The sequence below is a fragment of the Rhopalosiphum maidis genome, chromosome 1 (genome assembly GCF_003676215.2).
Source record: "Rhopalosiphum maidis isolate BTI-1 chromosome 1, ASM367621v3, whole genome shotgun sequence".
NCBI classification, from domain to species: Eukaryota; Metazoa; Arthropoda; class Insecta; order Hemiptera; family Aphididae; genus Rhopalosiphum; species Rhopalosiphum maidis.
Genome location: NC_040877.1, coordinates 81,743,661 through 81,766,070, shown reverse-complemented (window position 1 = coordinate 81,766,070; position 22,410 = coordinate 81,743,661). Strand labels below are relative to the sequence as shown.

General features: G+C 26.7%; 3 protein-coding genes across 7 annotated transcripts; 1 reads left to right on the top strand and 2 right to left on the bottom strand.

Moving 5' to 3' along the window:
- The first annotated feature begins 166 nt into the window (after positions 1-166).
- On the top strand, positions 167-2,763 carry LOC113556427 (ubiquinol-cytochrome-c reductase complex assembly factor 1). Its single transcript, XM_026961362.2, has 6 exons — positions 167-427; positions 1,511-1,717; positions 1,812-1,884; positions 1,949-2,118; positions 2,362-2,553; positions 2,630-2,763. The coding sequence occupies exons 1-6, from the start codon at positions 425-427 to the stop codon at positions 2,702-2,704; spliced, it is 720 nt and encodes a 239-aa protein (XP_026817163.1). The 5' UTR covers positions 167-424; the 3' UTR covers positions 2,705-2,763.
- On the bottom strand, positions 2,713-9,047 carry LOC113556426 (embryonic polarity protein dorsal-like). 5 transcript variants are annotated; one of them, XM_026961356.1, is made up of 12 exons: positions 8,806-9,047; positions 8,367-8,485; positions 7,383-7,603; positions 7,056-7,299; positions 6,814-6,954; positions 6,628-6,726; positions 6,427-6,560; positions 6,249-6,345; positions 5,029-5,106; positions 3,899-3,976; positions 3,648-3,833; positions 2,790-3,205 (listed from the first exon to the last, which is right to left on the bottom strand). In XM_026961356.1, exons 2-12 carry the CDS (start codon positions 8,419-8,421, stop codon positions 2,790-2,792), a joined length of 1,749 nt encoding a protein of 582 aa, XP_026817157.1. In that variant the 5' UTR covers positions 8,422-8,485; positions 8,806-9,047. The 5 variants fall into 5 exon arrangements, with proteins under 5 accessions (XP_026817161.1, XP_026817157.1, XP_026817159.1 ...); XM_026961358.1 differs by having other exon boundaries at positions 8,367-8,475; XM_026961359.1 differs by having other exon boundaries at positions 8,367-8,449.
- Positions 9,048-16,502: 7,455 nt separating this feature from the next.
- Positions 16,503-22,146, bottom strand: LOC113556390 (mediator of RNA polymerase II transcription subunit 17). The gene is made up of 11 exons (XM_026961294.2): positions 21,864-22,146; positions 21,608-21,781; positions 21,403-21,538; positions 20,326-20,506; positions 18,378-18,581; positions 17,835-18,040; positions 17,497-17,756; positions 17,338-17,428; positions 17,061-17,279; positions 16,831-16,979; positions 16,503-16,769 (listed from the first exon to the last, which is right to left on the bottom strand). The coding sequence occupies exons 1-11, from the start codon at positions 21,956-21,958 to the stop codon at positions 16,556-16,558; spliced, it is 1,929 nt and encodes a 642-aa protein (XP_026817095.1). The 5' UTR covers positions 21,959-22,146; the 3' UTR covers positions 16,503-16,555.
- Between the last annotated feature and the right edge of the window lie 264 nt (positions 22,147-22,410).

Genomic DNA, 22,410 nt, shown 5'->3' with positions numbered 1-22,410 from the left:
CTAGCTTATCGCTTATCGCCGTAACACCCGCGTATGCTCCAAGTTTTCGTCTATACCCTGGTTCGTTGATGATAACCGGTTATACGACCATTGGATGAATTAAAATGAAATGTATTCTGTGATACTACTGCGAAACGGCCGATAAGCGTTATCAAGAATGTTGTTTTTAATTTTAATTTTAATTCATGGTTTGTATTCATAAGGTACCAACTATATAACAAGCAGTAGCCCCGTCGAAGACCAGTTCATTAGCCAATTTATTCATCAACCAATACAAACTACTGTGAGACTGTCTGCAAGCAAGTGAAATATTACAAAATTTTGTGCAATATTCAAAATTGCCCAGTAGTTAATAGTTGAATTAGTTGGTACATTGTAAATTATTTACTCGTGCAAGGTAACTCGTCCATTAAAGTTCAATCAAATGGTAAGTGTGTCTTCATACGTATTATATTGTAATAATCGCAGGGGACTCCGGGTCGCAGCCCCCAATGGGAGTTACTGATGCAAAATATCTTTCTTCCTAAAAAAGTATTTTCCTGAACCATGTTTACAGAATCTGATCTGAGATTCAAGAACATTTTTCATACAATTTTGAGTGTTCCCCATATTTGTTCGTTACAAAAAAAATTTAAGTAGGTACCTTCATGTGTCTCCCTTCTTCCTCCTACTCTTAAACCACATATTTCAATTATTTTGAAAGGCAAAAGTTAAAGCAGAATAGTAAATTCAGCCCTCAAAGATATTTTTAAAACCTGGTGCCTATGGTATTAATGTTCTACTTTTGAGTAGACCATACATCATTATGATGAATTAATGGTATCTACCTAGTTTCCAAAAACCTTTAAATCATAATTTTCCATAATTTTTAGGTTATTAATAATAAAACATAATATGATTGATTAAAAATTATTGTTTATTATTCATTACAAATTAAGATATTAAAGATAACTAATATCTTCGTTGTGGTATTAATACTTTATCCAATATTTAATTGATTTTTAAGCTGCCATCATTAATAATATACTTACTATTTAATGAATTTATCTTTAAATTCTTGCTTTTGTTAAACATTATATTAACTGTTTATAATTTTTCATTTTCCAAAACTATGTAATAACTAAAAGCAATAGTACACTGTAATTTTAAGAATTAATTATTAAACATTTTGTTATATTTTGACTTGATGTTTTCAAGTAATCTCAAACACACTTATTAATTTCAATATATTATGTTGGATTAAGCTGTATTAGTCACCTTTAAAAATATTCCTAGATTTCTGAGGCACGAAAAAAAATGGCAAGTATAATTTTTTACATATTTCATTTTTAAATGTATATAAAATACATAAGTTAATTAGGAATTAGTGTTTTTTAAACTTACTCGATAATAAGCACTGTCCCCCTGCCAAAAAAAAAAATGCCAATCAAGTATCTGTTACTTAAATCATAAAAAGAATTTATAAACTTATTACTAATAACAGGTTAGTAACTAAGTATTTTTCTTTCAGTTGCTTGTGCCAATGAGAAATGTTTTAGCTTTCCAAGCTAGATCAGTTTGTATTGCTATAAAATCGAATGGCATAATATATTCAAATAATACAAATTTTGTAATCTCAAAACGCCATGCTGTCACAGATTTTGTTAGTGTTAAAACTAAAAGTAAGGTTTCTGAATTTATTGACAGATTTCAAATAATGAATCCGCTAAGTAAATCTGTAAGTAAACAAATAATATTATACTATCAACATTTCTCATGTTAATATTTTGATCAATTTTATACCTAAAAATTTAAACACTGGCATTTTATAGAAATATGAAGCAAATAGTTGGATTTTATATGAAAAATTGGTTGACCAAATTCCTTTTGATCAGATCATGTTAAGTAATAAAACAAGTGTAACCTTGAACATTCTTTTTACTTTCTTAAAACTATTATTCATTTTCAGAACTTAACTTACCAGATACATTCAATTCATGGTTTATTATAACAGAACTTCACTTATGGATGATATTTGTACGTTTAATGAATGAAGGTACTAAAGGAACTATGATTAGAAATTTTCTCATGGAAGCATTATGGAATGATGTTGAATTTCGTTCTAAAAAATTAGCAACTGTAAGTTTTTCAGGAGATAAATTGCTCTTTGATAGCTAAAAAAAATTACACGTATTTATGACTTTCATAATATTATAAGAGGTATTATATTACATTTTAAACATACAGATCTATAAATAAGCTTATATGGTTTGAGAAAAAAAAATGATAAATCATAATTTTTAAGTAACATTACTACTAATTAACAAAAAGGAACTTTTAACATAATAAAATATATAAATAATAAGCATTTAATACTATTAGGTAAGTTCAGATGTTCGGCATCGACAAATAAAGGAATTGAGTGATCAATTACGAGGAGCATTAGTAGGTTATGATGAAGGATGGCTCAGTAATGATATGGTCTTAGCTAGTATGGTATGGCGTAGAGTATTCAATAAAGAATGTAATGACCCAGAACAAATTGAATTAGTAGTGAAATATATCAGGAAACAGGTAAAATAAAAAATATATTAACTCATATGGTAACTTTGAGTTTGTCAATATTTTATTTTATATATATTTTCAACAGATGTCCATTCTTCAATTGCAAACATTTGATAGTTTATTTACAAAAAAAGATGTCAAATGGATAAAATTTGTATAGAAGTAATGTAAAAAGAAAAACGGTGTATATTATATATAATATTTTACCTAACAAAGTTATAAATAGATATTTTAACAATCAATAATTAATTACGTTTGGTGTAAATCTCACAGAATTCATTGAGAGTATTGTTGGCAATCCTATCAAAACTGTCCGACATATTTATATTTTCTTGGACTACTATTTCTTCATCAGGCTTTCCTTGAGCACTATTCTCAGCTAAATGTAAACTAGCTGACAAATTAGCTGACAACACGTGTTCACTGTCTTCCAACAAGGTAAATTCCCTCAAATCACTAGAATCTAAACGATCTAAACTTGAGAATGTAGTTTCCATAAGATTAGGCTCATTGTTGCCTTCTGTTGGACATGGTAAAGGTGTTATAGTTATGGTTGTTGGTGGAGCATAATTTTTTTGAGTTGATGTATTTTGACTATTAAGTATAGGACACACTTCTGTAATAGTACAACCACTGATTGTTCCACAATTAGTTTGAATCCCTGCACAATTCCATAAAAAATATTAATATATATGGATTTTAAGATATTTTTTACAATAAAATCAGAAATAGGTTAGAGCAATAAGTATATGTTTCAACTAAAAAATAATTATGAAATTATTTTGGACAAAGAATTTTATCATGTAAAATTAAAATATTTTAAAAAAAGAAAAGTTTTAGGCACTAGCTTCTAATTGTAACATTAATTTAATAATAAAATATTATTGATGCTTTTTAATTATTATTATCGACAAGCTTTAAAAAAAAAATCAATCATATGTTTTTAAGAATTTTTTTATTACCATTTTTCATTGACATATAAAGTTGTATGCATCTAGCAATAATATATTAATATACATACAATATATATTTTAATGCTAGTTATGTACTTTTTTTTTTTTTCATAATGTTCTATATTAGAGATAGAATGAAAATTATTTTACCTGTAGGTGGTCGAATTATATTGGTCTTCAGTAATGTAGTCTGCCCAAACATTGAGCTAGAATTTACATTTGGGAACTGGTATTCAAGTGGCGAAGGTGTTCTCGAGTTATACATAGGTGAATGTTGACCAAGAACACTTGAATTTGGAAGTGGATATAAACCACTATAAGGATTAGGACTAGTTTCTATACAATAAATATAAGTAATATTAATTTTTGAATGTAAAAATTTGAATATATGTAATTCGAACCTGGTTCTTCTTTGACAGAAATAGACAATTGGTCAATAACCATTCCATCAATAAAATTAGAAGGTTGAGCCATAAGTCCTAAAATAATAGAATTAATAATAAAAACAGAATTTTGTTACAATTAAAAAATAAAGCAATGGCATGCAAATGTTACTGTTAGAAAACACTTAACAAATAAAGCAATTACAAACAGAAATAACATTCTAAACATGATAAATCACATTGTTTTAAGAAAATAGTGTACAAAAGATGATAATGATCTACAATTACTTAAGAAAATCTATTAAGAAAAACAAATATATATCTAACACAAGATGGAATACCAGGTGTATCAAATCAACTAAAAAATATTTTTCATATTAAAATAATAATTTATTCATGTACTTACTTTAAAAAAAATACAGAGCTAATATTATTTATAATCCTGACTTATGTTTATTTGTATAATGATTTTTTTTTTATTGGAACTACATACAAATTTATTAACTGTGTAGGTCTGCAAATATTTTTTTTAGAGGTGGAGAAAGTAATATTCATTTATCAACCCTGATTAAGAAGAAACTGTAGAATATTATTTAAACATAAGTTTAACTATATTTTGGAAAAGGACCATTTTTTAAAATAAAAATTAATATAAGCGCTAAAGTACTAGAATTGTATACAAATATTTTATTTCAAGTATTGCATGCTTGTATTCTTTTTAAATAAAATAGGAAACATAATCTAATACACATTATATCCCATCTAGTATCTTGAAATCTACTTTAGAAAACCACAAATAACCAAGAAATACACTACCCTACTTTTACTTACTTATTACTTCCTTAATTTTATTTGATCCTTCTTCTCCTTGTATTTTCACATACTAAATATTAAATAAACTACAAAATTTCTATGTATATATACTTGAACATGTATAGAAATGGAAAGAAACACAATTAGGCTTGTACAGAGATATACACATTATCACGTGTTCGTTAAATTTATAAATACTAGTATCATGCTAATTAAATGAAACTGACATAAACTGAATGACACCGGCACCGAAAAGTAACATTTTTTTAAATCACCTTACATCGCCCAGGGTTGTTTATAAAAGCTTATATGTCATTTATATTATTTTTACTCACTAGGGTCACTCTGTAATTGCCTCAAAAGTTCACTTTCGCTAGATAATTTCTGTCTTTTCCTTTTCAACATGGCTGGATCTATAACGCGCAATAAAAAAATCAATAAACATTGTATAAACTTAAAATAATAAAATATATTTTTGAACATTAACTTGGCTCACAATATTTAACTGCAATATAAAAATGTATACCCATAAACAATATTAGAAAAAGAACATGAAAATTATGATCAAAAACAAAAGTTATACAATTATTTATATAATGAAAAAGAAAAATAAGTTGTTAATATGTTAATTTTATTAACTATGGACTAGATCTTAATTTTTTCTACTCCTATAATTAAATTATACTCTAGTATCTAACTAAGTAAAATTGAATTGTTAGTACAAGCAAAATATTTCAATGTTCACTGCCAGTCAATAATTAAATTAAATTATTTTAAAACCCTGATACGTTTATTTTTTTAATTCAACAATTTGTTTAATAAATGTTGAGCAAAATGATAGTTAACTCCATCTTTCGATTACATTATTTTACAGTTGTAACTGTGCCCCCTTCAACAGTGCTATAATACATAGACGATTCGTCAAACTCCGACATGGCTGCATGAGGTGCTACGGAAGTATATAAGGCATAATTTTCTGCTTCTGTCAAAGGAGTATCATTAATAGGTTCATTGATACTACTATTCGATGAACACATTGATTTACTTCTTTTCCGCATACTCAATAACTTATGCAATAGTTTGATTTTTGATGGTTTTTCTTGTACTGTAGGAAGATATTTTGTTGGTCTAGGATTTTTTTTAACTCTTTTTGGTGGCAACGGAGGTGCAGTATTATTGTCAAACTTTGGTTTAGAACTGCTAGGAGGTCTAGGTGGTAAAATTGATACATCCTCGTAACTCTGACATCTTTCAGGTATGGAACATGGATTTTTAAATGCCATTTGAAGACTAGAGTAAGTTCCACGCAAATCTTCACCCATGACCTCTGAAGAAGAACTAATTGAATCTTCTTTATTCTCTTTATTAATGTCATAACATGTATCCTCATTGACCTCCATAGGTTCATCTTTTATTTCCACTTTAATATCTTCATCCTCATTATCTTTATTTTTATCAAAAACGCTAAGCGGTACTTTTTCTTCTGGTTGATCATCTGCCCAATAGTCATTGAAACTTTTTTCTGGTAGCCTATCATATTTCTGTGGGGACATACCTGAATCAACCGGAGTAAACAAAAATGGACGAGCTTCACTACACATGCCATCTGTAGGTCGTTTTAACTGAATCCATACATTTATTGGACCATCAATCTAAATTTAAAATTAAAAGAAAATATTCAACCATAAATATGTTAATTTGTACATTGAAAATTTATAAAAATTTGAATTTACCTGCATTACTTTATACTTTGGAGTCCTAAAACTAATAGCCACTTGTTTATGTACATCTGAAGGTTGAAAATCAGCATAACCTTCCCAAGTACATACACCATCTTTTTCCTCAAAGAACCTTACTTGGATATCATCTAAATTAATAACAAATATAAAAAAAACATTAAAATATAAAAAAATAAATTTCTATATGTATTTTACCTTTTGTAACTTTTTCACATAATAATATGATTTCTCTACCACCTACAACTGAAGCTGCTGCATCACTTAATCTACATATCACTAAATCCGACATCGCTTCTAAAAGTAATAAAATAAAAATATGTAAGTTATTTAAGATAATAACAGTTGAATACTAGTGATTTTATAACATTTAAACAAACTAACTTTTATCATAAATGGGATCTGATACAATTGGTTCAAGGATACTATATTTTCCTTTTTGTGTACCACCTAGAAATGCTTGAAAACATAACCTAACTGCATTTAAGTCAATTGAAGTTGGGTTATCTTTATGTGAAAATCCAGCTATAAAATATTTAAAAATACATGTACATAATGTTCCATTCTAGCTTACATAAATTTTAAACTAATTACTAAATAGTATATATATTTAACAATTTACTTACTTCTAAATGGATCTACTCTTATTTCTTCTCGTACTTTGAGAGCCTCGTCTATATCTTTTCTTTTTACACATTGTATTCCTAAGTTTTGAAAACTTGCTGTCATTGATTCATTATTGATTTCAATAGTACAAATTCCTCTTTTACAGTTGTCACGTCCTACAAGGTTATGAGGATGAGGTCGAAATGGTCTGTCTTTTGTGACACAGGATACAACAACAACAGCTCTCCCTTTATACCCCACTATCTGAAACCAAAATCAAAAAAAAATATTATAATAAGAAAAGATTAATTTTATAATTAATAAAAATACTTTATTGATGGCATTACTTGAATTGTTGGGTAGGTTTTATTTTCAGTAGTGCTATTAACTCCGGGTATACTCCCAGCTGATCTACCTTCACACTCATATCTAAACCTCAAAGCTTTTGATGCAGGCTGTTCAACTATTTTGATATATGGTGTAGTTATTGGTCTTCGCCCATTATTTGATGATGGACCGTCCATTTGTTGCACAGTGTCAGTTCTTACGTGCTCTTCAATGACCTCAACTAAATAATGTTATTTGTTAAATTTAATAATTTAATTTTATAACATATTTGTAATAATATACTATTATACAATGCAACATAATTAAAGCAAAATTAGTGTGCAAAATGTGTCTAGGTATATTGTTCACATGTTTAATATATTTTTTAATTATTATTAATATACTCCATAATAAAAAATAAAAAATAAGAAAAACATTTAAATAATGATTTGTTTTAATGACAATAATTAAAATATAAGAAACTAAAAATTTTTAACTATTTAAAAAATAAATACTACTAATATTTATTTCTATGAATATTGAATAACAAATATTTTGTTCTAAACAAAATTATTTTGTATGTCTTCAAATTAAAATATGTATTGAATATCTTATTCCCATTAGTTTATACAATTAAAAATATTTATTGATGCGATCACACATTAATGCAGCAGACAATACATAAGTAATTAAATATTATAACGTGCACAAGCAAAACACTTAACAACAACAAGTGAATACAAATATTTAGGAGAATTTGAATATTTTTATTAATTAAAAATATTTTGACAAAATAAACTCAAGAACAATCAAATGACTTTTGTATAATTATAGTTCAGTTTTTAAGATACAAAAATCACAGTATTTTTCAAAGCTCAGAATTAAAGAAACACTAAAACCTAAATATTTTTTATCAATTAAATATTATAGTCTATCTATATGATACACTTGTATAAACTTAATATTATAATGAATAATTTGACAATTTTTTTTTTTTTACTTACTGACATCACTAAGATGGAGATCGGGGATATTAGATTGATTATCATTCAGATCCATAATCAATCAGTTCACAATTTATTAACAACTATAATAACAAACAAGCGTACACATCTGAAATCAACTAAACTAAGATATAAAATCATTCCAACAAATACGTGCAGTATAAGTAGAACAAAAAAATTGATTGACAAGTCTTCGTCAAACGAACACAATAATAGTAGACACACAGTAGGTAATCTCATGCCACAATTATTGCCTGGTAAGAGACGAGCACACGTAAACTAAACACAATGATATACAATGCAGAAACCCCGCACATATAGGAAGGTGGTCACAGTTTGCGGTAACAAACGACATACCAGCAGTGAAAAAAAAATAATATTATTTGTTCGGCGAGTGTGCACAGTGTACTTTTATAGGTATTTTGAAAATTCGATTTACCAGTGTTATGCGGCAAAGGGGCATTATTTGCCCGATTCGAAATTGACGATGGTTTTGTACTTTTGTTGTACTTTCAGCCCAGGTGGTGGCGACGACGACGACGCCGTAACTCGTAAGTATAATAACAGCGACACAACCAAAGCAGTAAAGAGTAAAAATAAAACTTCAGATGTGTAATGAACGAGATACGAGACGAGAAAAAAAATGAAAACGAAAAAAAAAACAAAACAAATAGATAAAGGAGGGAGAAGCTGCAGCTGCTGTTGGCGATGAGCGAGCGCCAAGACGAGCGCGCTGGCTGCTTTGGCCAATGCGCAGGGTGCCAAGACCTGTAGCGGAAATAGTCGGGTGCGCAGTGCCACAGTGTTTCCAGATAGTCCGTAGTCCGTCCGTCTCCGATATTATAAATATAAGATATTATGATGGTTATATTAAAGTAAATTATATATATATATCTAATACAACATAATTAAGTATAGAATTTAATCTAATAAATTGTGTACGTGTGTGGTGTTAAACTAAACGTATACGACGGTTCGACGGTATGGATGTTCTATACCAGCTTAGGTGCATGCTGTGCGGAATTGCGAATACTTAATAGAATTCGGAGGGGCTAAGTACGAGAGTATTTTACCTTGGTCCCCGCGGTACTATAAGTATTATTGTATAAAGTACATAAATTTTAACATTAAAAATATATGACGTGAAAATAATTTCAATATAATCTAATGATATCCACATGACCGTATATGGTAGTCAATAATATTATTAAATTTAAAATAATTGTTTATACCTAGTTGTTTCTTTTTTTCTTTTTAATAAAATTTTTAAAAAAAAATGTTTACACATTTTGAGATCTTGGCAATTTATATAAAATACGTATCTATTATACACTGAATATTTCCATATAATTTAGGGATACCCAAGTCCCCCTTTCTCGGGCCACGATCACCAAGTGTTATTATATTTTCAAAATAGTTATACATAATGTTATATATGTTAAAGTAATATGTTATTTACGACTTATCATAATTCTTAAGCGCAATTAAAATTACACCTAAGTATGACTTAAATTCGATTAATGAAATCTACATTTCTAGCCTCTTTACCTATTCTGCTTATATTTGCATATAGACTTATAGTGAATATTTTTAGGTTTAGTACCATATTTATGATTTTTCTAATATTGTAAATACCTAATTAAAAATGTTCCACTAATCCACTTTATTATTTACGTGTATGGCCAGTAGGTATCGACAATTAATTAGATGTAGGTACAACGCATTAAATCGTTTTTGCGAATTTATATACGAGGCGTACCTACTCGCAGTCCAGTGGGTTTTACCTACGAGTTTAGGTATGTAATATGTAAGTATGTTGAATAAACACTCTTCAGTTACGCAACATATTTTTCATATTTAATGTATTGTATGTTTCATGTATTTATAATGTATTTATGTAATTTTTATGTACCTATATATTATATATAATACATTACTTTAAATTTTAAATAATATTTACTTTTTTTACACTGATTCGTGGAAAATAATCGAATATTATTAATCAATAAGACATAAGTACTTAATAAATCTAAAGGCATATAAAAGGCGTTTTAATAAATTTATAGTCATTAACATTTGAGCTCTAACTTATGAACAATGATTTACTTACGATGGGATTAAAATGTTATAATTTGTAATTGCGAAATCATGTTTAAGTACATCGTTCACCCAGTGGCACCGAAGTACCGAACTCAGATGTCATGTAAACATTGACGCACATACGGCGGTGCTTAGCACCCCCAGCTTATTTTGTTTAAAGTGCAATTTTTCGTTTATAAAAATAAGTTTATTAAGTTTGTATTGGTAATACACTTATGCACTAATACCACAGACGTACCTTTACATGGTACATACTTAGTGGCGCAAATAAGGGGGGCTTAGCCCCCCCCACCACCAAAAAAATACTCAAATCCCCCTCAAAAATTATATTATGGGTATTAATCTTAATAACAATTTTTTACCTTGTAATTAGACATTTTTTCCTTACACCAATAACAAAATTTATTTATTAACTAATTAGCAAATTAAACAGCATTTGGAATTATACGATGGTAAAGTATTTCCAAAATGTTTCAAGTAGCTATTACTCTTCCAGTAAGTATAGCAACCTGTGAGAGATCATTTTCTACTATGCGACGTATTAAAACATGGTTACGTACTTGTGTGAATCAAGGTAGATTTAGTAATTTAAGTATTTTGAATATAGAAAATGACATTTGTATCAATAATGAAGACATTTTAAATATTTTTAAAAAAATTGAAAGACAATACAATTACATTAAAATATATACCTATCTATTTATTTATATATTATGTTCAATTGTGTTACTTATTTAACTACAAATTATTATTATTATTATTTTAATGAAATAAATCGGTTTATTTATAAAATTATAAATTTGTATTACTATAATATTAATACTTATGTTATATATGTATGATACTTAACTACTTAAGTCAGAATTGAAGAAATACAGGTATCCTTAAAAATATGTACTAATGTACATTGTACTAACATATTATAATTTAAAAAAAACTTTCTTGGGGCTTGAGCCCCCCTAAATATTTTTACTATTTTTGCCACTGTACGTACTATATACCTGTATAATATAATTATGTACAATATATATGGGTGTTTGGGTCTGCGATGTTAGTTTATTTATTACATATTTCGATTTTGGAAACGAGACCTAAACATCATAAACTATATATCGGCTTGTCAATGTTAAATTTATAATTTTATTTTACAATTTGGTTTTTACTAATTAAATGTTAACTGTTGTGTAAATAAATCCCACACAATTTGGTCAATAAAAAAGGTCTTTTAATAGTGATGTACTGATGTATTATGATGTTTTAGGAACTTAATATAAAAGTTAAATAGGAAAGGAAATAGTGTTAAAAAATTGTCTTTGTAAAAATTATTTGCTGGAAGTTCTCAGGAGTGCATGTAATCGGGAAGTTGGTGAAACATATGCGTACACCGTATGGTCTTTATCGACAAACGCAATCGTGAACATTAATTGATGTCCACGATCACGATTGTGTACGATATTTATCTGCAACTTTGAAGCACTATTGCATTTGATTTGAACTAATATATAACATACAATTTAAAATTAATCTGAAAGTTTTCATCGAATTTATAACGTTCAATTTCATAGCATCCTACTATAGTTCTGGAAAAATGTTTGAAAATTCAATCAGTATTTAAACTTTTAAAGGTCGAATTAAAAAAATTAAAAATGCTGATTTAATTGATATAAAAAAAGTCATAAAAGAATATAATAAATACAAATTTCATAAAAATATCATAACATTTGTCAAAAATTAGTTATTTAAGTTATACTAAGGTATAAAATTATAAATTGAATATACTTTTATATTTCATTATTTTAACCTTTTATTATATTTAAATATTTTGACTTATGTTTTAGACTTAAGTCATTTTTTAAAAATTTAATTTATACTGATCACAAATAAAAACTTAAATGTGGCAACGTTTTACAGCAAATCATACGCAATCGTTTGACTTTTGGGGTAAATATTAAAGTTAATTGTTTAACGTACGCTATCGTGTTTACAAAAAGGTGCATCGTAGTATCGTACGCAATCGTATAGTACTCCTGAAGTATGTCCGAACTTAAGCAAATTAATTCCAGTTGCAATAACCATATCAATCTTACCAGTCATCGTAGCAACATATGAAAAGTCATTTTCGTCAATGCACCACATTAATATTTGGTTACGCACTACTGCATAAGCGTAAATAGGGTGGGGCTTAGCCCCCTCCCCCCCCCCCAAAAAAAAAAAATTAATGATTTAAGTACATAATACATTTAAAATCCAGTATAAAACTGGGCTACAACCCTCAAATTTCAAACACTATTTGCGCCTATTTGCACCAGTTTAGCGCTAAGTAGATTTATTAATCTTTCGTCTTTATACATAGAAAAAGAACTAACCAATAGATGAGTAATGAACGTATAATTGACAGGTTTGCAAAAAAAATAAAATCAAAAAAATTAAATTTAATATAATTTATTTTTAATTTGTAATTCTTTTTAATTTTCCTATACCGGCTATACCTATACCTATACTAATATTAAACCATGCTATACATTTATATACACAATACACATATATGTATATAATTATATTTTATATTTATAATCATAAGGTGTGCACGGGGAAGGCAGTTGCCTCTCCTGCGAGATTTTTCACTTCTTCAAGATCTTATACTATACATTAGTATCTACCAATGTTTGATAATATTTAAATAATAATATGCTCAAATGTTCAATAGTGGTGTACTATAATGTCTAGTACCTAAGCAATTATCGCTATTTGAAAATAGTAAATAGGGCGGGTGTGTATATATGAGTTTCAGGGGTTAATGAGTTAATTAAGTTAAATAAGGTATTACCTAACCTCTTCTAACGTAAAATTAAACAGTGATTCTATAAAAAAAATGCATATAAAGGTACCTGTATTATTTTACTGTTTATAAATTTATAAAAACAGTGACATCAAAATATTATAAAGTGTTATATTATATTATAATATTATTAAAATTTAAAAATTAACTTTCATAGCCTTCACTTGAAATAACTGTTCAATAACTTCATCCAAATTTAATTGCTGTGCGCTTATTTTGGATAGAAATAATTAACAAACCACTCAGCTGTTCCTTTGACATCGTACTTCGTAAATAATTTTTCATTATTTTTAGTTTTGAGAACGATCGCTTTGCTGCCGCTACAGCCTACTGTTTTAGGTAACGTCAAGTATAAAATTAAAGCAGCCCATATATCAAGAGCTGTAAATTATGTTTATTATTTATATATTCACTTATAGAGGCATAGAGCCCTCTCTTTCCCTCCAAGAAAAAAATAATTGATCACCCTACGCCCATAAACAAATATTTGTTGTATTAAATACCATTGATATAGTATTATAGTAGTGTAGTAAATATGTATATTATTGAAAATTAGTTCTAAATTATAAACTATAGAGTACATTTTACCAAATGTTTATTTAATACATTTTTGTTTATGATAAAATTTTCATTTTTCTATAAATGTCAAGTAAAAATTATTTACTAGAAAGAACCCATTAATATATTAATACGCAATGTTATCAGCTGTAATTAAGAAATAAAGTTATTTATCTATAATATTTTATAGTATTATTTATTTCTATATTAAGTGTTATTGCTCTATAGTATATAATTTAGAACTAATTTTCAATAATATATATCTACTACACTACTATCAATGATATTTGACACAACAAATATTTGTTGTTCATAAGCGTAGGGTGATCAATTATTTTTTTTCTTAGAGGGAAAGAGAGGGCTATATCACACATTTTTAGTGTGCATATATAAACAATATAATATAATATATAAGTATTTACCAAGGCCATACCTTTGGGGTGGGGGTTCACCCTCCTGAAATCTTTTCGTGTTATATTATGTGGTAGACTGGTATTAAAATAGCTATACAATATTATAATAAAAATTAGAACACAATTTTTTAGCTCATTTTTTAATTAATTTCCAGTAACGGCCTTGAAGTAGGTTTACAACATAATGTATTAATATATGTTAATTATCTATACTAGTCTGCAGTAGCCAAGTAGCACAATTTCACCCAAACAACAATAATAACACATCGAAAAACTAAAATGTCAACGTTTTATTATTATTATATATATAGGTATCTTATTATATGTTATATTATGTACCTATAAATAATAACATGTTGAATAATACGCAAGGAATCAAACTTGTATACAATTGAATCACTTATAGTAATAAATTAAGTACCTACTTAGATCTAAAAAACAAAATAGTTTAACAATACAATACACGTTGGGTTATTTTTACCAACCAGGAGAATACAAGTATACAACACCGTAGTGACGTAACCATGGCGGCGGGCGTGGGCCATGCTCCCTCATCGGCTGTATCAACTTAATATAAAAATGAACTGTAATTGTTGATTATATTTTTATTTTTTTCAGTATTTTGGGTTTGCCCACACCGCCACCCCCCCATTTTAAAATTCTGACAAACTGCAATACCGGCTCAATTTGTAGTGCAGATGCACAGTAACACATTAGCTCAATCCGCCACTGTATACCTATATTTATGGAAAAAAGTTTAAATATAATATAATTAGCGGCGTGTCCAGAATTTTTTTTAGGAAGGAGCTCACACTGTTTAAAATTTAACCAAGTATATTACCAATAAAAAAAAAAATCAACAAACTATTAAATGTTTTTAATGAAAAAAATAGCAAATATGGCCAATGAGGGAGCGAGGGCATGGCCTCTAGATATGCCACTGAATATAATATAATAAATGCAATATTTTTGAAAAATATATCTACCTACTGTAATATTAAAAGTAACAAAAAATTAAGAAAAAACCTGCATTTTACGGAAAGCTAATATTATTATCAAAATAATTGTTGTATAACCATGGCTAGATTAGAACTTATAAAATTTAATTTATAGGTACCTACAAAAAATAGTTTAATGTAGTTTGTATTAGCCAGTTGTCAAAATATAAGAATAATTAAAACAATTATAGAAGCCATATTTATTAATAAACTGTTTTGCGAAGCACCTACTTGCAGGCTGCAACACTTGCATGAATATCATGTTTTAATATTTAAAAGTGTGAGAAGGTTGTAATTGTTTTTTTGATGTGTAATCAGTAATCTAAATTGTATTATTGTTCATAAAAGATTATAATTTTAATTTATAACTAATAACTTCATTAGCTGCATTGAATAAATATATCATGATATAGGCTGCTAGACTGTTTCTGCTTAGAATTGTTTTTCATACACTATGATATATCATTGAATTCAAATTTAACACAATTATGATAATAATCCACTCAACATGTAATGTACATCAGAGTAGTATCCACTTACTTACCTTTTTTTTTAAAATTACATTTGTGTTTTAGATTTAAAATCAACATACAATTTAATAAAAATTATAAATTTCAAAATAGGATGGTATGTTATGGTAAATTTATATTTATTCTTAAACTGTTCAAATTCAAACACATAATACAATTTACTTATGGGCTATTATAAACAATACAACAGTGATAAGATAAACCCTCGGGGTTTGTAAAAAAGAATACTAAAAAACATTTAATTTTTTTTAACAATTATATTAATATAATATATATATTGAAAAAATAATTGGTAATGTTATTGTGTTGAAAGTTTTGAATTTTATCATCTGATAATACAATTTTTATGAAAATGCAATATTAATTGCATAAATATGACCACCATGATTATACACTATACAGTTTCATCATTTAAATTATGAAAGATGATTATTTGCTATAATTGTAAAATATAATAAATTAATAACTTGAATACTTGATTGAAAAATATTTTAAATTAACACTGATATAAATTTTTAAATAACTAATTAGTCAGTATAATACTCTTAATTTAGCATCAGTAATTTATTATTATTAACACACATTACATTTAAATGAAATATTTCTAATACATACATTAGTATAATAATAGTTATACTTATTTTCATTTAGAAATAATTAATTATATTGAACTAACTAAAAAAAAATTATATACAATATAAATTAAATAAATTTTTTTTATTTTACATTAACAGGTTTCATTGTTCACAAATTAGGTAGAATTGGTTAAACTAGCCATTAAAAGTTCAATTTTGTTTAAAAAGTTTTTACCTTCCATTTTGTCCCACCTAACTTTTTTAAACGAACCGCCTAAATTCTCCCATTTTCTTTCTTTTACCAATTGCCCTCCAAAGAAATCTTTTTTTGGTGAATGTGCAATACTCACACTGACATTACCTTGTGGTTCACATTTTACAGATATCAACCTAAAGTAAAATATAAAATGATTAATTTTATCAAATCATACAATTATATCTATAAATATACCTATCTCCTATTGGTGAAGCTAAGAGACATGAGCTGGCATTTCCCATAGGTTCAACTGGACCAAGACCAAGGTGAGAAGAACTAGCTAAGAATTGCCATCCTTGTGTTTTAGCTACTGACTGTACTCCCATTATTTGATGTTGATAAATCTATTATAATTATGTTACATACAAATATTACAAACAAAAGTTTTTGATAATTATATGTAATTAGTTAATATCTATATTTACTTGACAAAAAATGAGATCTCTTAATTCTTGTGGTTCATATGATAAATACATTACTCGACCATCTCGGCAAATACATTTTAATGATTTTTTCATTACATGCACAACTAACGAAGTTCGACAAATACAATCAAACCCGTGTGAAACAATAGTAACTTTAACACAAGCTTGTGTTGGAGAGTTCAATGAATTCCAATGTGAAATTATAATTGGATCTTTAACCTATGAAGAGTATAAAGGTTATATATTTTTCTAATTTAATATAATAAAATTAATTTACTTCTTTAGCTAGTGTATCAATAACATATTCTGTACGTAATCTCATAAAAAAGTGTTGAGCTTGTTCTATAATTTGTTCTAATAAAGTTTGGCTAAAATTTGAATTAAACAAATTATAATAATTTAACTCTTTACTTATTTATAGATATTTGTTTATTACCTTTTAGACATTTCTAATAATTCAAAACGATCAGCAGCATTAGGTCCAGCAACTGCACGACGTTTACTTGGACCTAAAGGTCCAGAAGAAGGATGTGGAAATGGTTGATGAGTATTTCTGTGGTGTACTTCTCTTAAAAGTTGATGCAGAGAATGTTCTAGTACATGATCATGATCAGTTTTAGATGGTAAAATAGTATTAGGGTTACCATTTGTTGAACTATGACATAATCCAATAATTAACTGAATACCAGGAAATACCTATATAAGAAAAAAACAATAATTTTAATATTGTTTTATATTATGTTTTTTAACATGTAACTTTTTTCATTCACATACTGTAGCTGAAATTTGATTTCCAACAACCATATGTGGTATAGTTGCTTGTAATTGAACTGCTTCTTTGGCAAGCTGATTAAATAATTCTTTACAAAACAATACATTTTGAGCAGCTTCTAATTTTTGTTGCCAATGCATATCCGGATTAGGAGTAGCTGGAGCTGAACCCAGTAGATTAAATGAAGTGTTAAAAATATTCTCTTGATCTAAAGTATCAAATTAAAAATATAATGATAGTTTTTAATAATTTTAATACACAAAAAAATCAATTTTGGATTCAGTTGAAATACTAATTATTATGTGTTGTTATTAATAACAAATAAAAAGTGTAATCATGAACAATAATTTGTAACATCCTAAAAGTTAATTTTAAGTATAGTATTGGTACAATCCACCACAATTACAAGTAAAATTTGGTTTATTCTTGTAAATTAATTATAATGGAACACTATATAATTTTATTAAAATAATAAATCTTGGTTCTTTTTAAATAAAAAATGTTTAATTACTGATAAAATAAAACACAACTGTGCATTAAATTACCTTTTTGGCATAAAACCATTATGTAAGATACTCCCTGTAGTTCAGTAGGAACAGTTACTCTAAGCGCTGATGGTGATTTAGTGATTGAAACATTTTGACCAGGAGACGATGACGGGCTACTCGAAGATATTCCAGAATTTGATTGAATATCATCTTCTGCTTTTGTAACTTCAAACATACCACTTTGTCCAAATTTTGAACCAGCTATGCACATACATTTTTAGTAAATTTCATAAATTTTAATTGTACACAATACATTTTAGATTCTGAACGGAGTGATGAATGTATTGATTTTACAATGTATGTTTATTTTTATTTTTGTCTGTCATCACATTTTAGAGAAATACTTTGGGAGGGGAGGGGGGGTCAACATAAAAAATTTCCAGTTGTTTTCAAAAGTGTCAGGAAAACCCTATAAAAGTAACGGAAAAACGGGAATTTTCACGCATAACCAGTTTTTGACAAAATTGATTTTTTTATATTGCTGTAATTCAAAAATGATTTATTGAAAATACTTGAAATTTTCACAAAATATTTATATTAGCGTTAGCTATTTAGGATTAAATTTTTTAAAATATTTTGACTTTTTTAAATTATTTATAGACAATTTAAATTTTCTATTTTACTGTTTTTTTTTTTTGAAATTTGGCATTCCAAAATTTTTATTAAATTTAATAGAAGATTTATTATAAGTGCGAAAATTTGCAAGTAATTTTGAAGTTGAAAATTCATAACATTTTTATAATTTATACTTATGGTTAAATACCCAATACAAGGTTTTCCATAACTTTTTCTTAAAATAACTGTAAAAAAAATACTAGTATCAATATAGAAAAAATTTATGAATGTATGAAATTTATTTTTTTACGAAATTGTGTAAAATAACGATACATTACAATTTAAATATATGTAATAATATAATATATCCTGCTATTTATCCTAGACTAACAAATCACCTTCGTTCAGAATCGTTTTTTGGGTATAATGATACCTGTCATTTTAAATTTAACACATCAATTATAGTGACCTACTCCCCATCACTACTATAAAGCAGGGTGATACCAACTTTTTTATAATTATGTTCTAAAATGCAAGGAAAAATAGAATTAAATATTTTCTTTTCTTACTTGTTTAAATTAATTTTATATAAAATATTAATTCAATTCAATATTGATAGTAGGACCAATACCTAGGATTATGCAAACATCCCATACTATTTAACAAGCATAATATCATTGATTATAAATACAATTGTATTTATAATCAATGATAATATATAATATACACAAACTAATTGTCAACTATATATTTTTAGATAATTATTTAGGTATACATATTAAATATTTAAATTGTGAAAAACATAGGGGGACTGAATTTCTTAATTAATTTTTCAGACATTTTGGTATAACTTTATTATTTGTTTTAAATGAAAAATTGCAGCAATAATACCAATATTCTAGGTTCTATAATTTATAATTTTATCATTTATGATTAAAGTTTATTACTCACTCATTAATTATATTATTTATATTATATCAAGAAACTATATAAAATCTTAGATAATTTCTAGATAATTATTGGTAAGAAAGATACAGAAGAAACTAGTATGAAAAAATGTATATTAAAAGATGAATTAATACATTTATATTTGTATTTGTTTACTAGTTATTTTATAGGAATAAAGTTGTTTCATAAAATCATAAGTAAATAAGAATACTTACAAGGCTACAAACATTATTTAACTTGTATTTTACCTATTGAGCATTGATTATATTTTAAACTAATTACATTTATTCAATATTTAAAAAATTATAATCACAAAATATGTATAGAAAAGTTTTATGGTATATGATGTTTTTAGATGGGAAATAGCCATAATAATAGCCTTAAATAACAGTACATATTTGCTTTCAATTAAATTCTAAAGATTTAATTTTAATTAAATTACCTGTTTTATAACTTAAGTCACCAATAATAGCTGTAGAAACTTTTTTCAATCTCCAATTTTGTCGTAGTCTTAATAACTCAATATGGAAATCAGGGGTAGTTCGGTTTCTTATAAATTCATTCTGACTACTTCTTAATCGGTCTACAGCAGACATTATAATATTTGAAGCACTAGCTAATGCCTAATTTAAAAATAATAAAATTACACAGGTCAAATAAATATTAAATATAATTAATAATAGAATATTTTATTAAATATTATGTAAATCTAATTAAGTTCTACAAAATATTAAAGGTTTGTCTCAATAATTAAAAGTTTAAGGCTGTTTTGTTATATGCGCTCTACTACTCAATTTATATCTTTATTATCGACAAATTTAAGGTATTTTGAGAGATATGGCACAAGCATTTTAATATTTATTTATTTTAATTTTATATTTATGATTTTAAATGATGATGAGACTACAACAAACCATGATAATGTAAAATAATTTTCAATAATACATTACTTATTTATAAGATTTTTTTGTCATTAAAACCATTTTTACATTGTTCCATCTCTTACAAGATTTACATTGTTTAAAATCTAAATATAGTCATTGAGCGATAAAACGCAGTAGAGCGCATACTACAGTCGCATGTTGTCGATAAAACGCATATAACAAAATAGCCAAGTTTAAAAATATAAACTTTAAACTTTGTTTTTTACAATACTTCAAAAATTTTAATAAATTATCAATGATTAAACTTAAACCAATTTAAAATACACTTCCATTATTAAAGTCCATTTCACACCACATGAACATTTGCTTGAAATGTATTGTGTTTAATTTTAATTTAACATTTGCATTAAAGTTAGAGCACTTTATTTATGTTATGTTGCTTCATGGAAAACTAGCTTAAAAATCTATTATTTATATTTATACTGTTGATTAAATCAGTAATCATCCAGTTTGTTTTCATTTCTCAACATCAAAATAAATATAAAATATTATATTGATATTTTTAATGAAAATGGTTTGGTTTGATCATAAAAATTACCTCATGTACAATAATTTAAAATTTTAGATTTTCAAACCTTTTTACGGAGATAAATTTGAGCCATTGGTTTGGTTTCAATTGAATCAGTAGGAATTGGATCAAGTATCATGTATCGTTTTTCTTTTGTAACAGCTAACACATCTGATATAACACATATCTCTGTTGCTGCTCTCCTTTATTAACAATATAGATAAATTAATGAACCAAATTGTTTGTATAATCATAATAGTTAGTGTCATTACTTTAGTTTAGAAACTACTGAATCAATCCACCCAGATACAGGGACATTAGGAGATGGCTCTTTGGATTCTTCCTCACTTTTAATCTCCACTTCTTGTTGCTTAGTATCCTCATCAACCTTACTGAAGTCAATTCTCTGTGCAAGCTTTGACAAATTGTCAGACATAGACAATGCCCTATAAAAATAATCCCACAAAACAATTAAATTAGTTTTAAACATGTTTTTAATGTAATTAAACTGTAATAAATTGTGCTTACGGTTGATAGATTTCCTGTCCATCATATGAAATTTCCTGGATTATATTTTCGGCTTGTGTTTCAATACTTATATTCACACTTGTAGAATACGCCATGATAAATAATAAACTAATATCGATTTAAATAAAAAATTTAACTAATGATAAATAATATGTTACAAATATAAAACCATTCAAGAATAAAATAACGATTCCACCGGCATTAAGCATTTATGTTTTCATTCATTCTTGAAGATGAACTAATAACCATAGTCATTAATCGTTATGTCGAACTCGAATTTAATGTTTACATTTTCCATTTATTAGATGATTACGATTATAGATACCAGTTCCAGCAGGGTAGAACAAAACGTACACAACTTCGTCTATAGATAATGGTATCTAAAGCCTAACCACAACAATTTAAACAACCACAGTATTGGTTGTATTCAAATGTGATAAGAACCGGCTTGGTTATCATTTAGTCAGTTATACCAAGGTATAAAATATTCTTAGCAAGCTGAAATTTGTGGACAGTTTGTTTATGCCGAATGCCAATGATAACACAA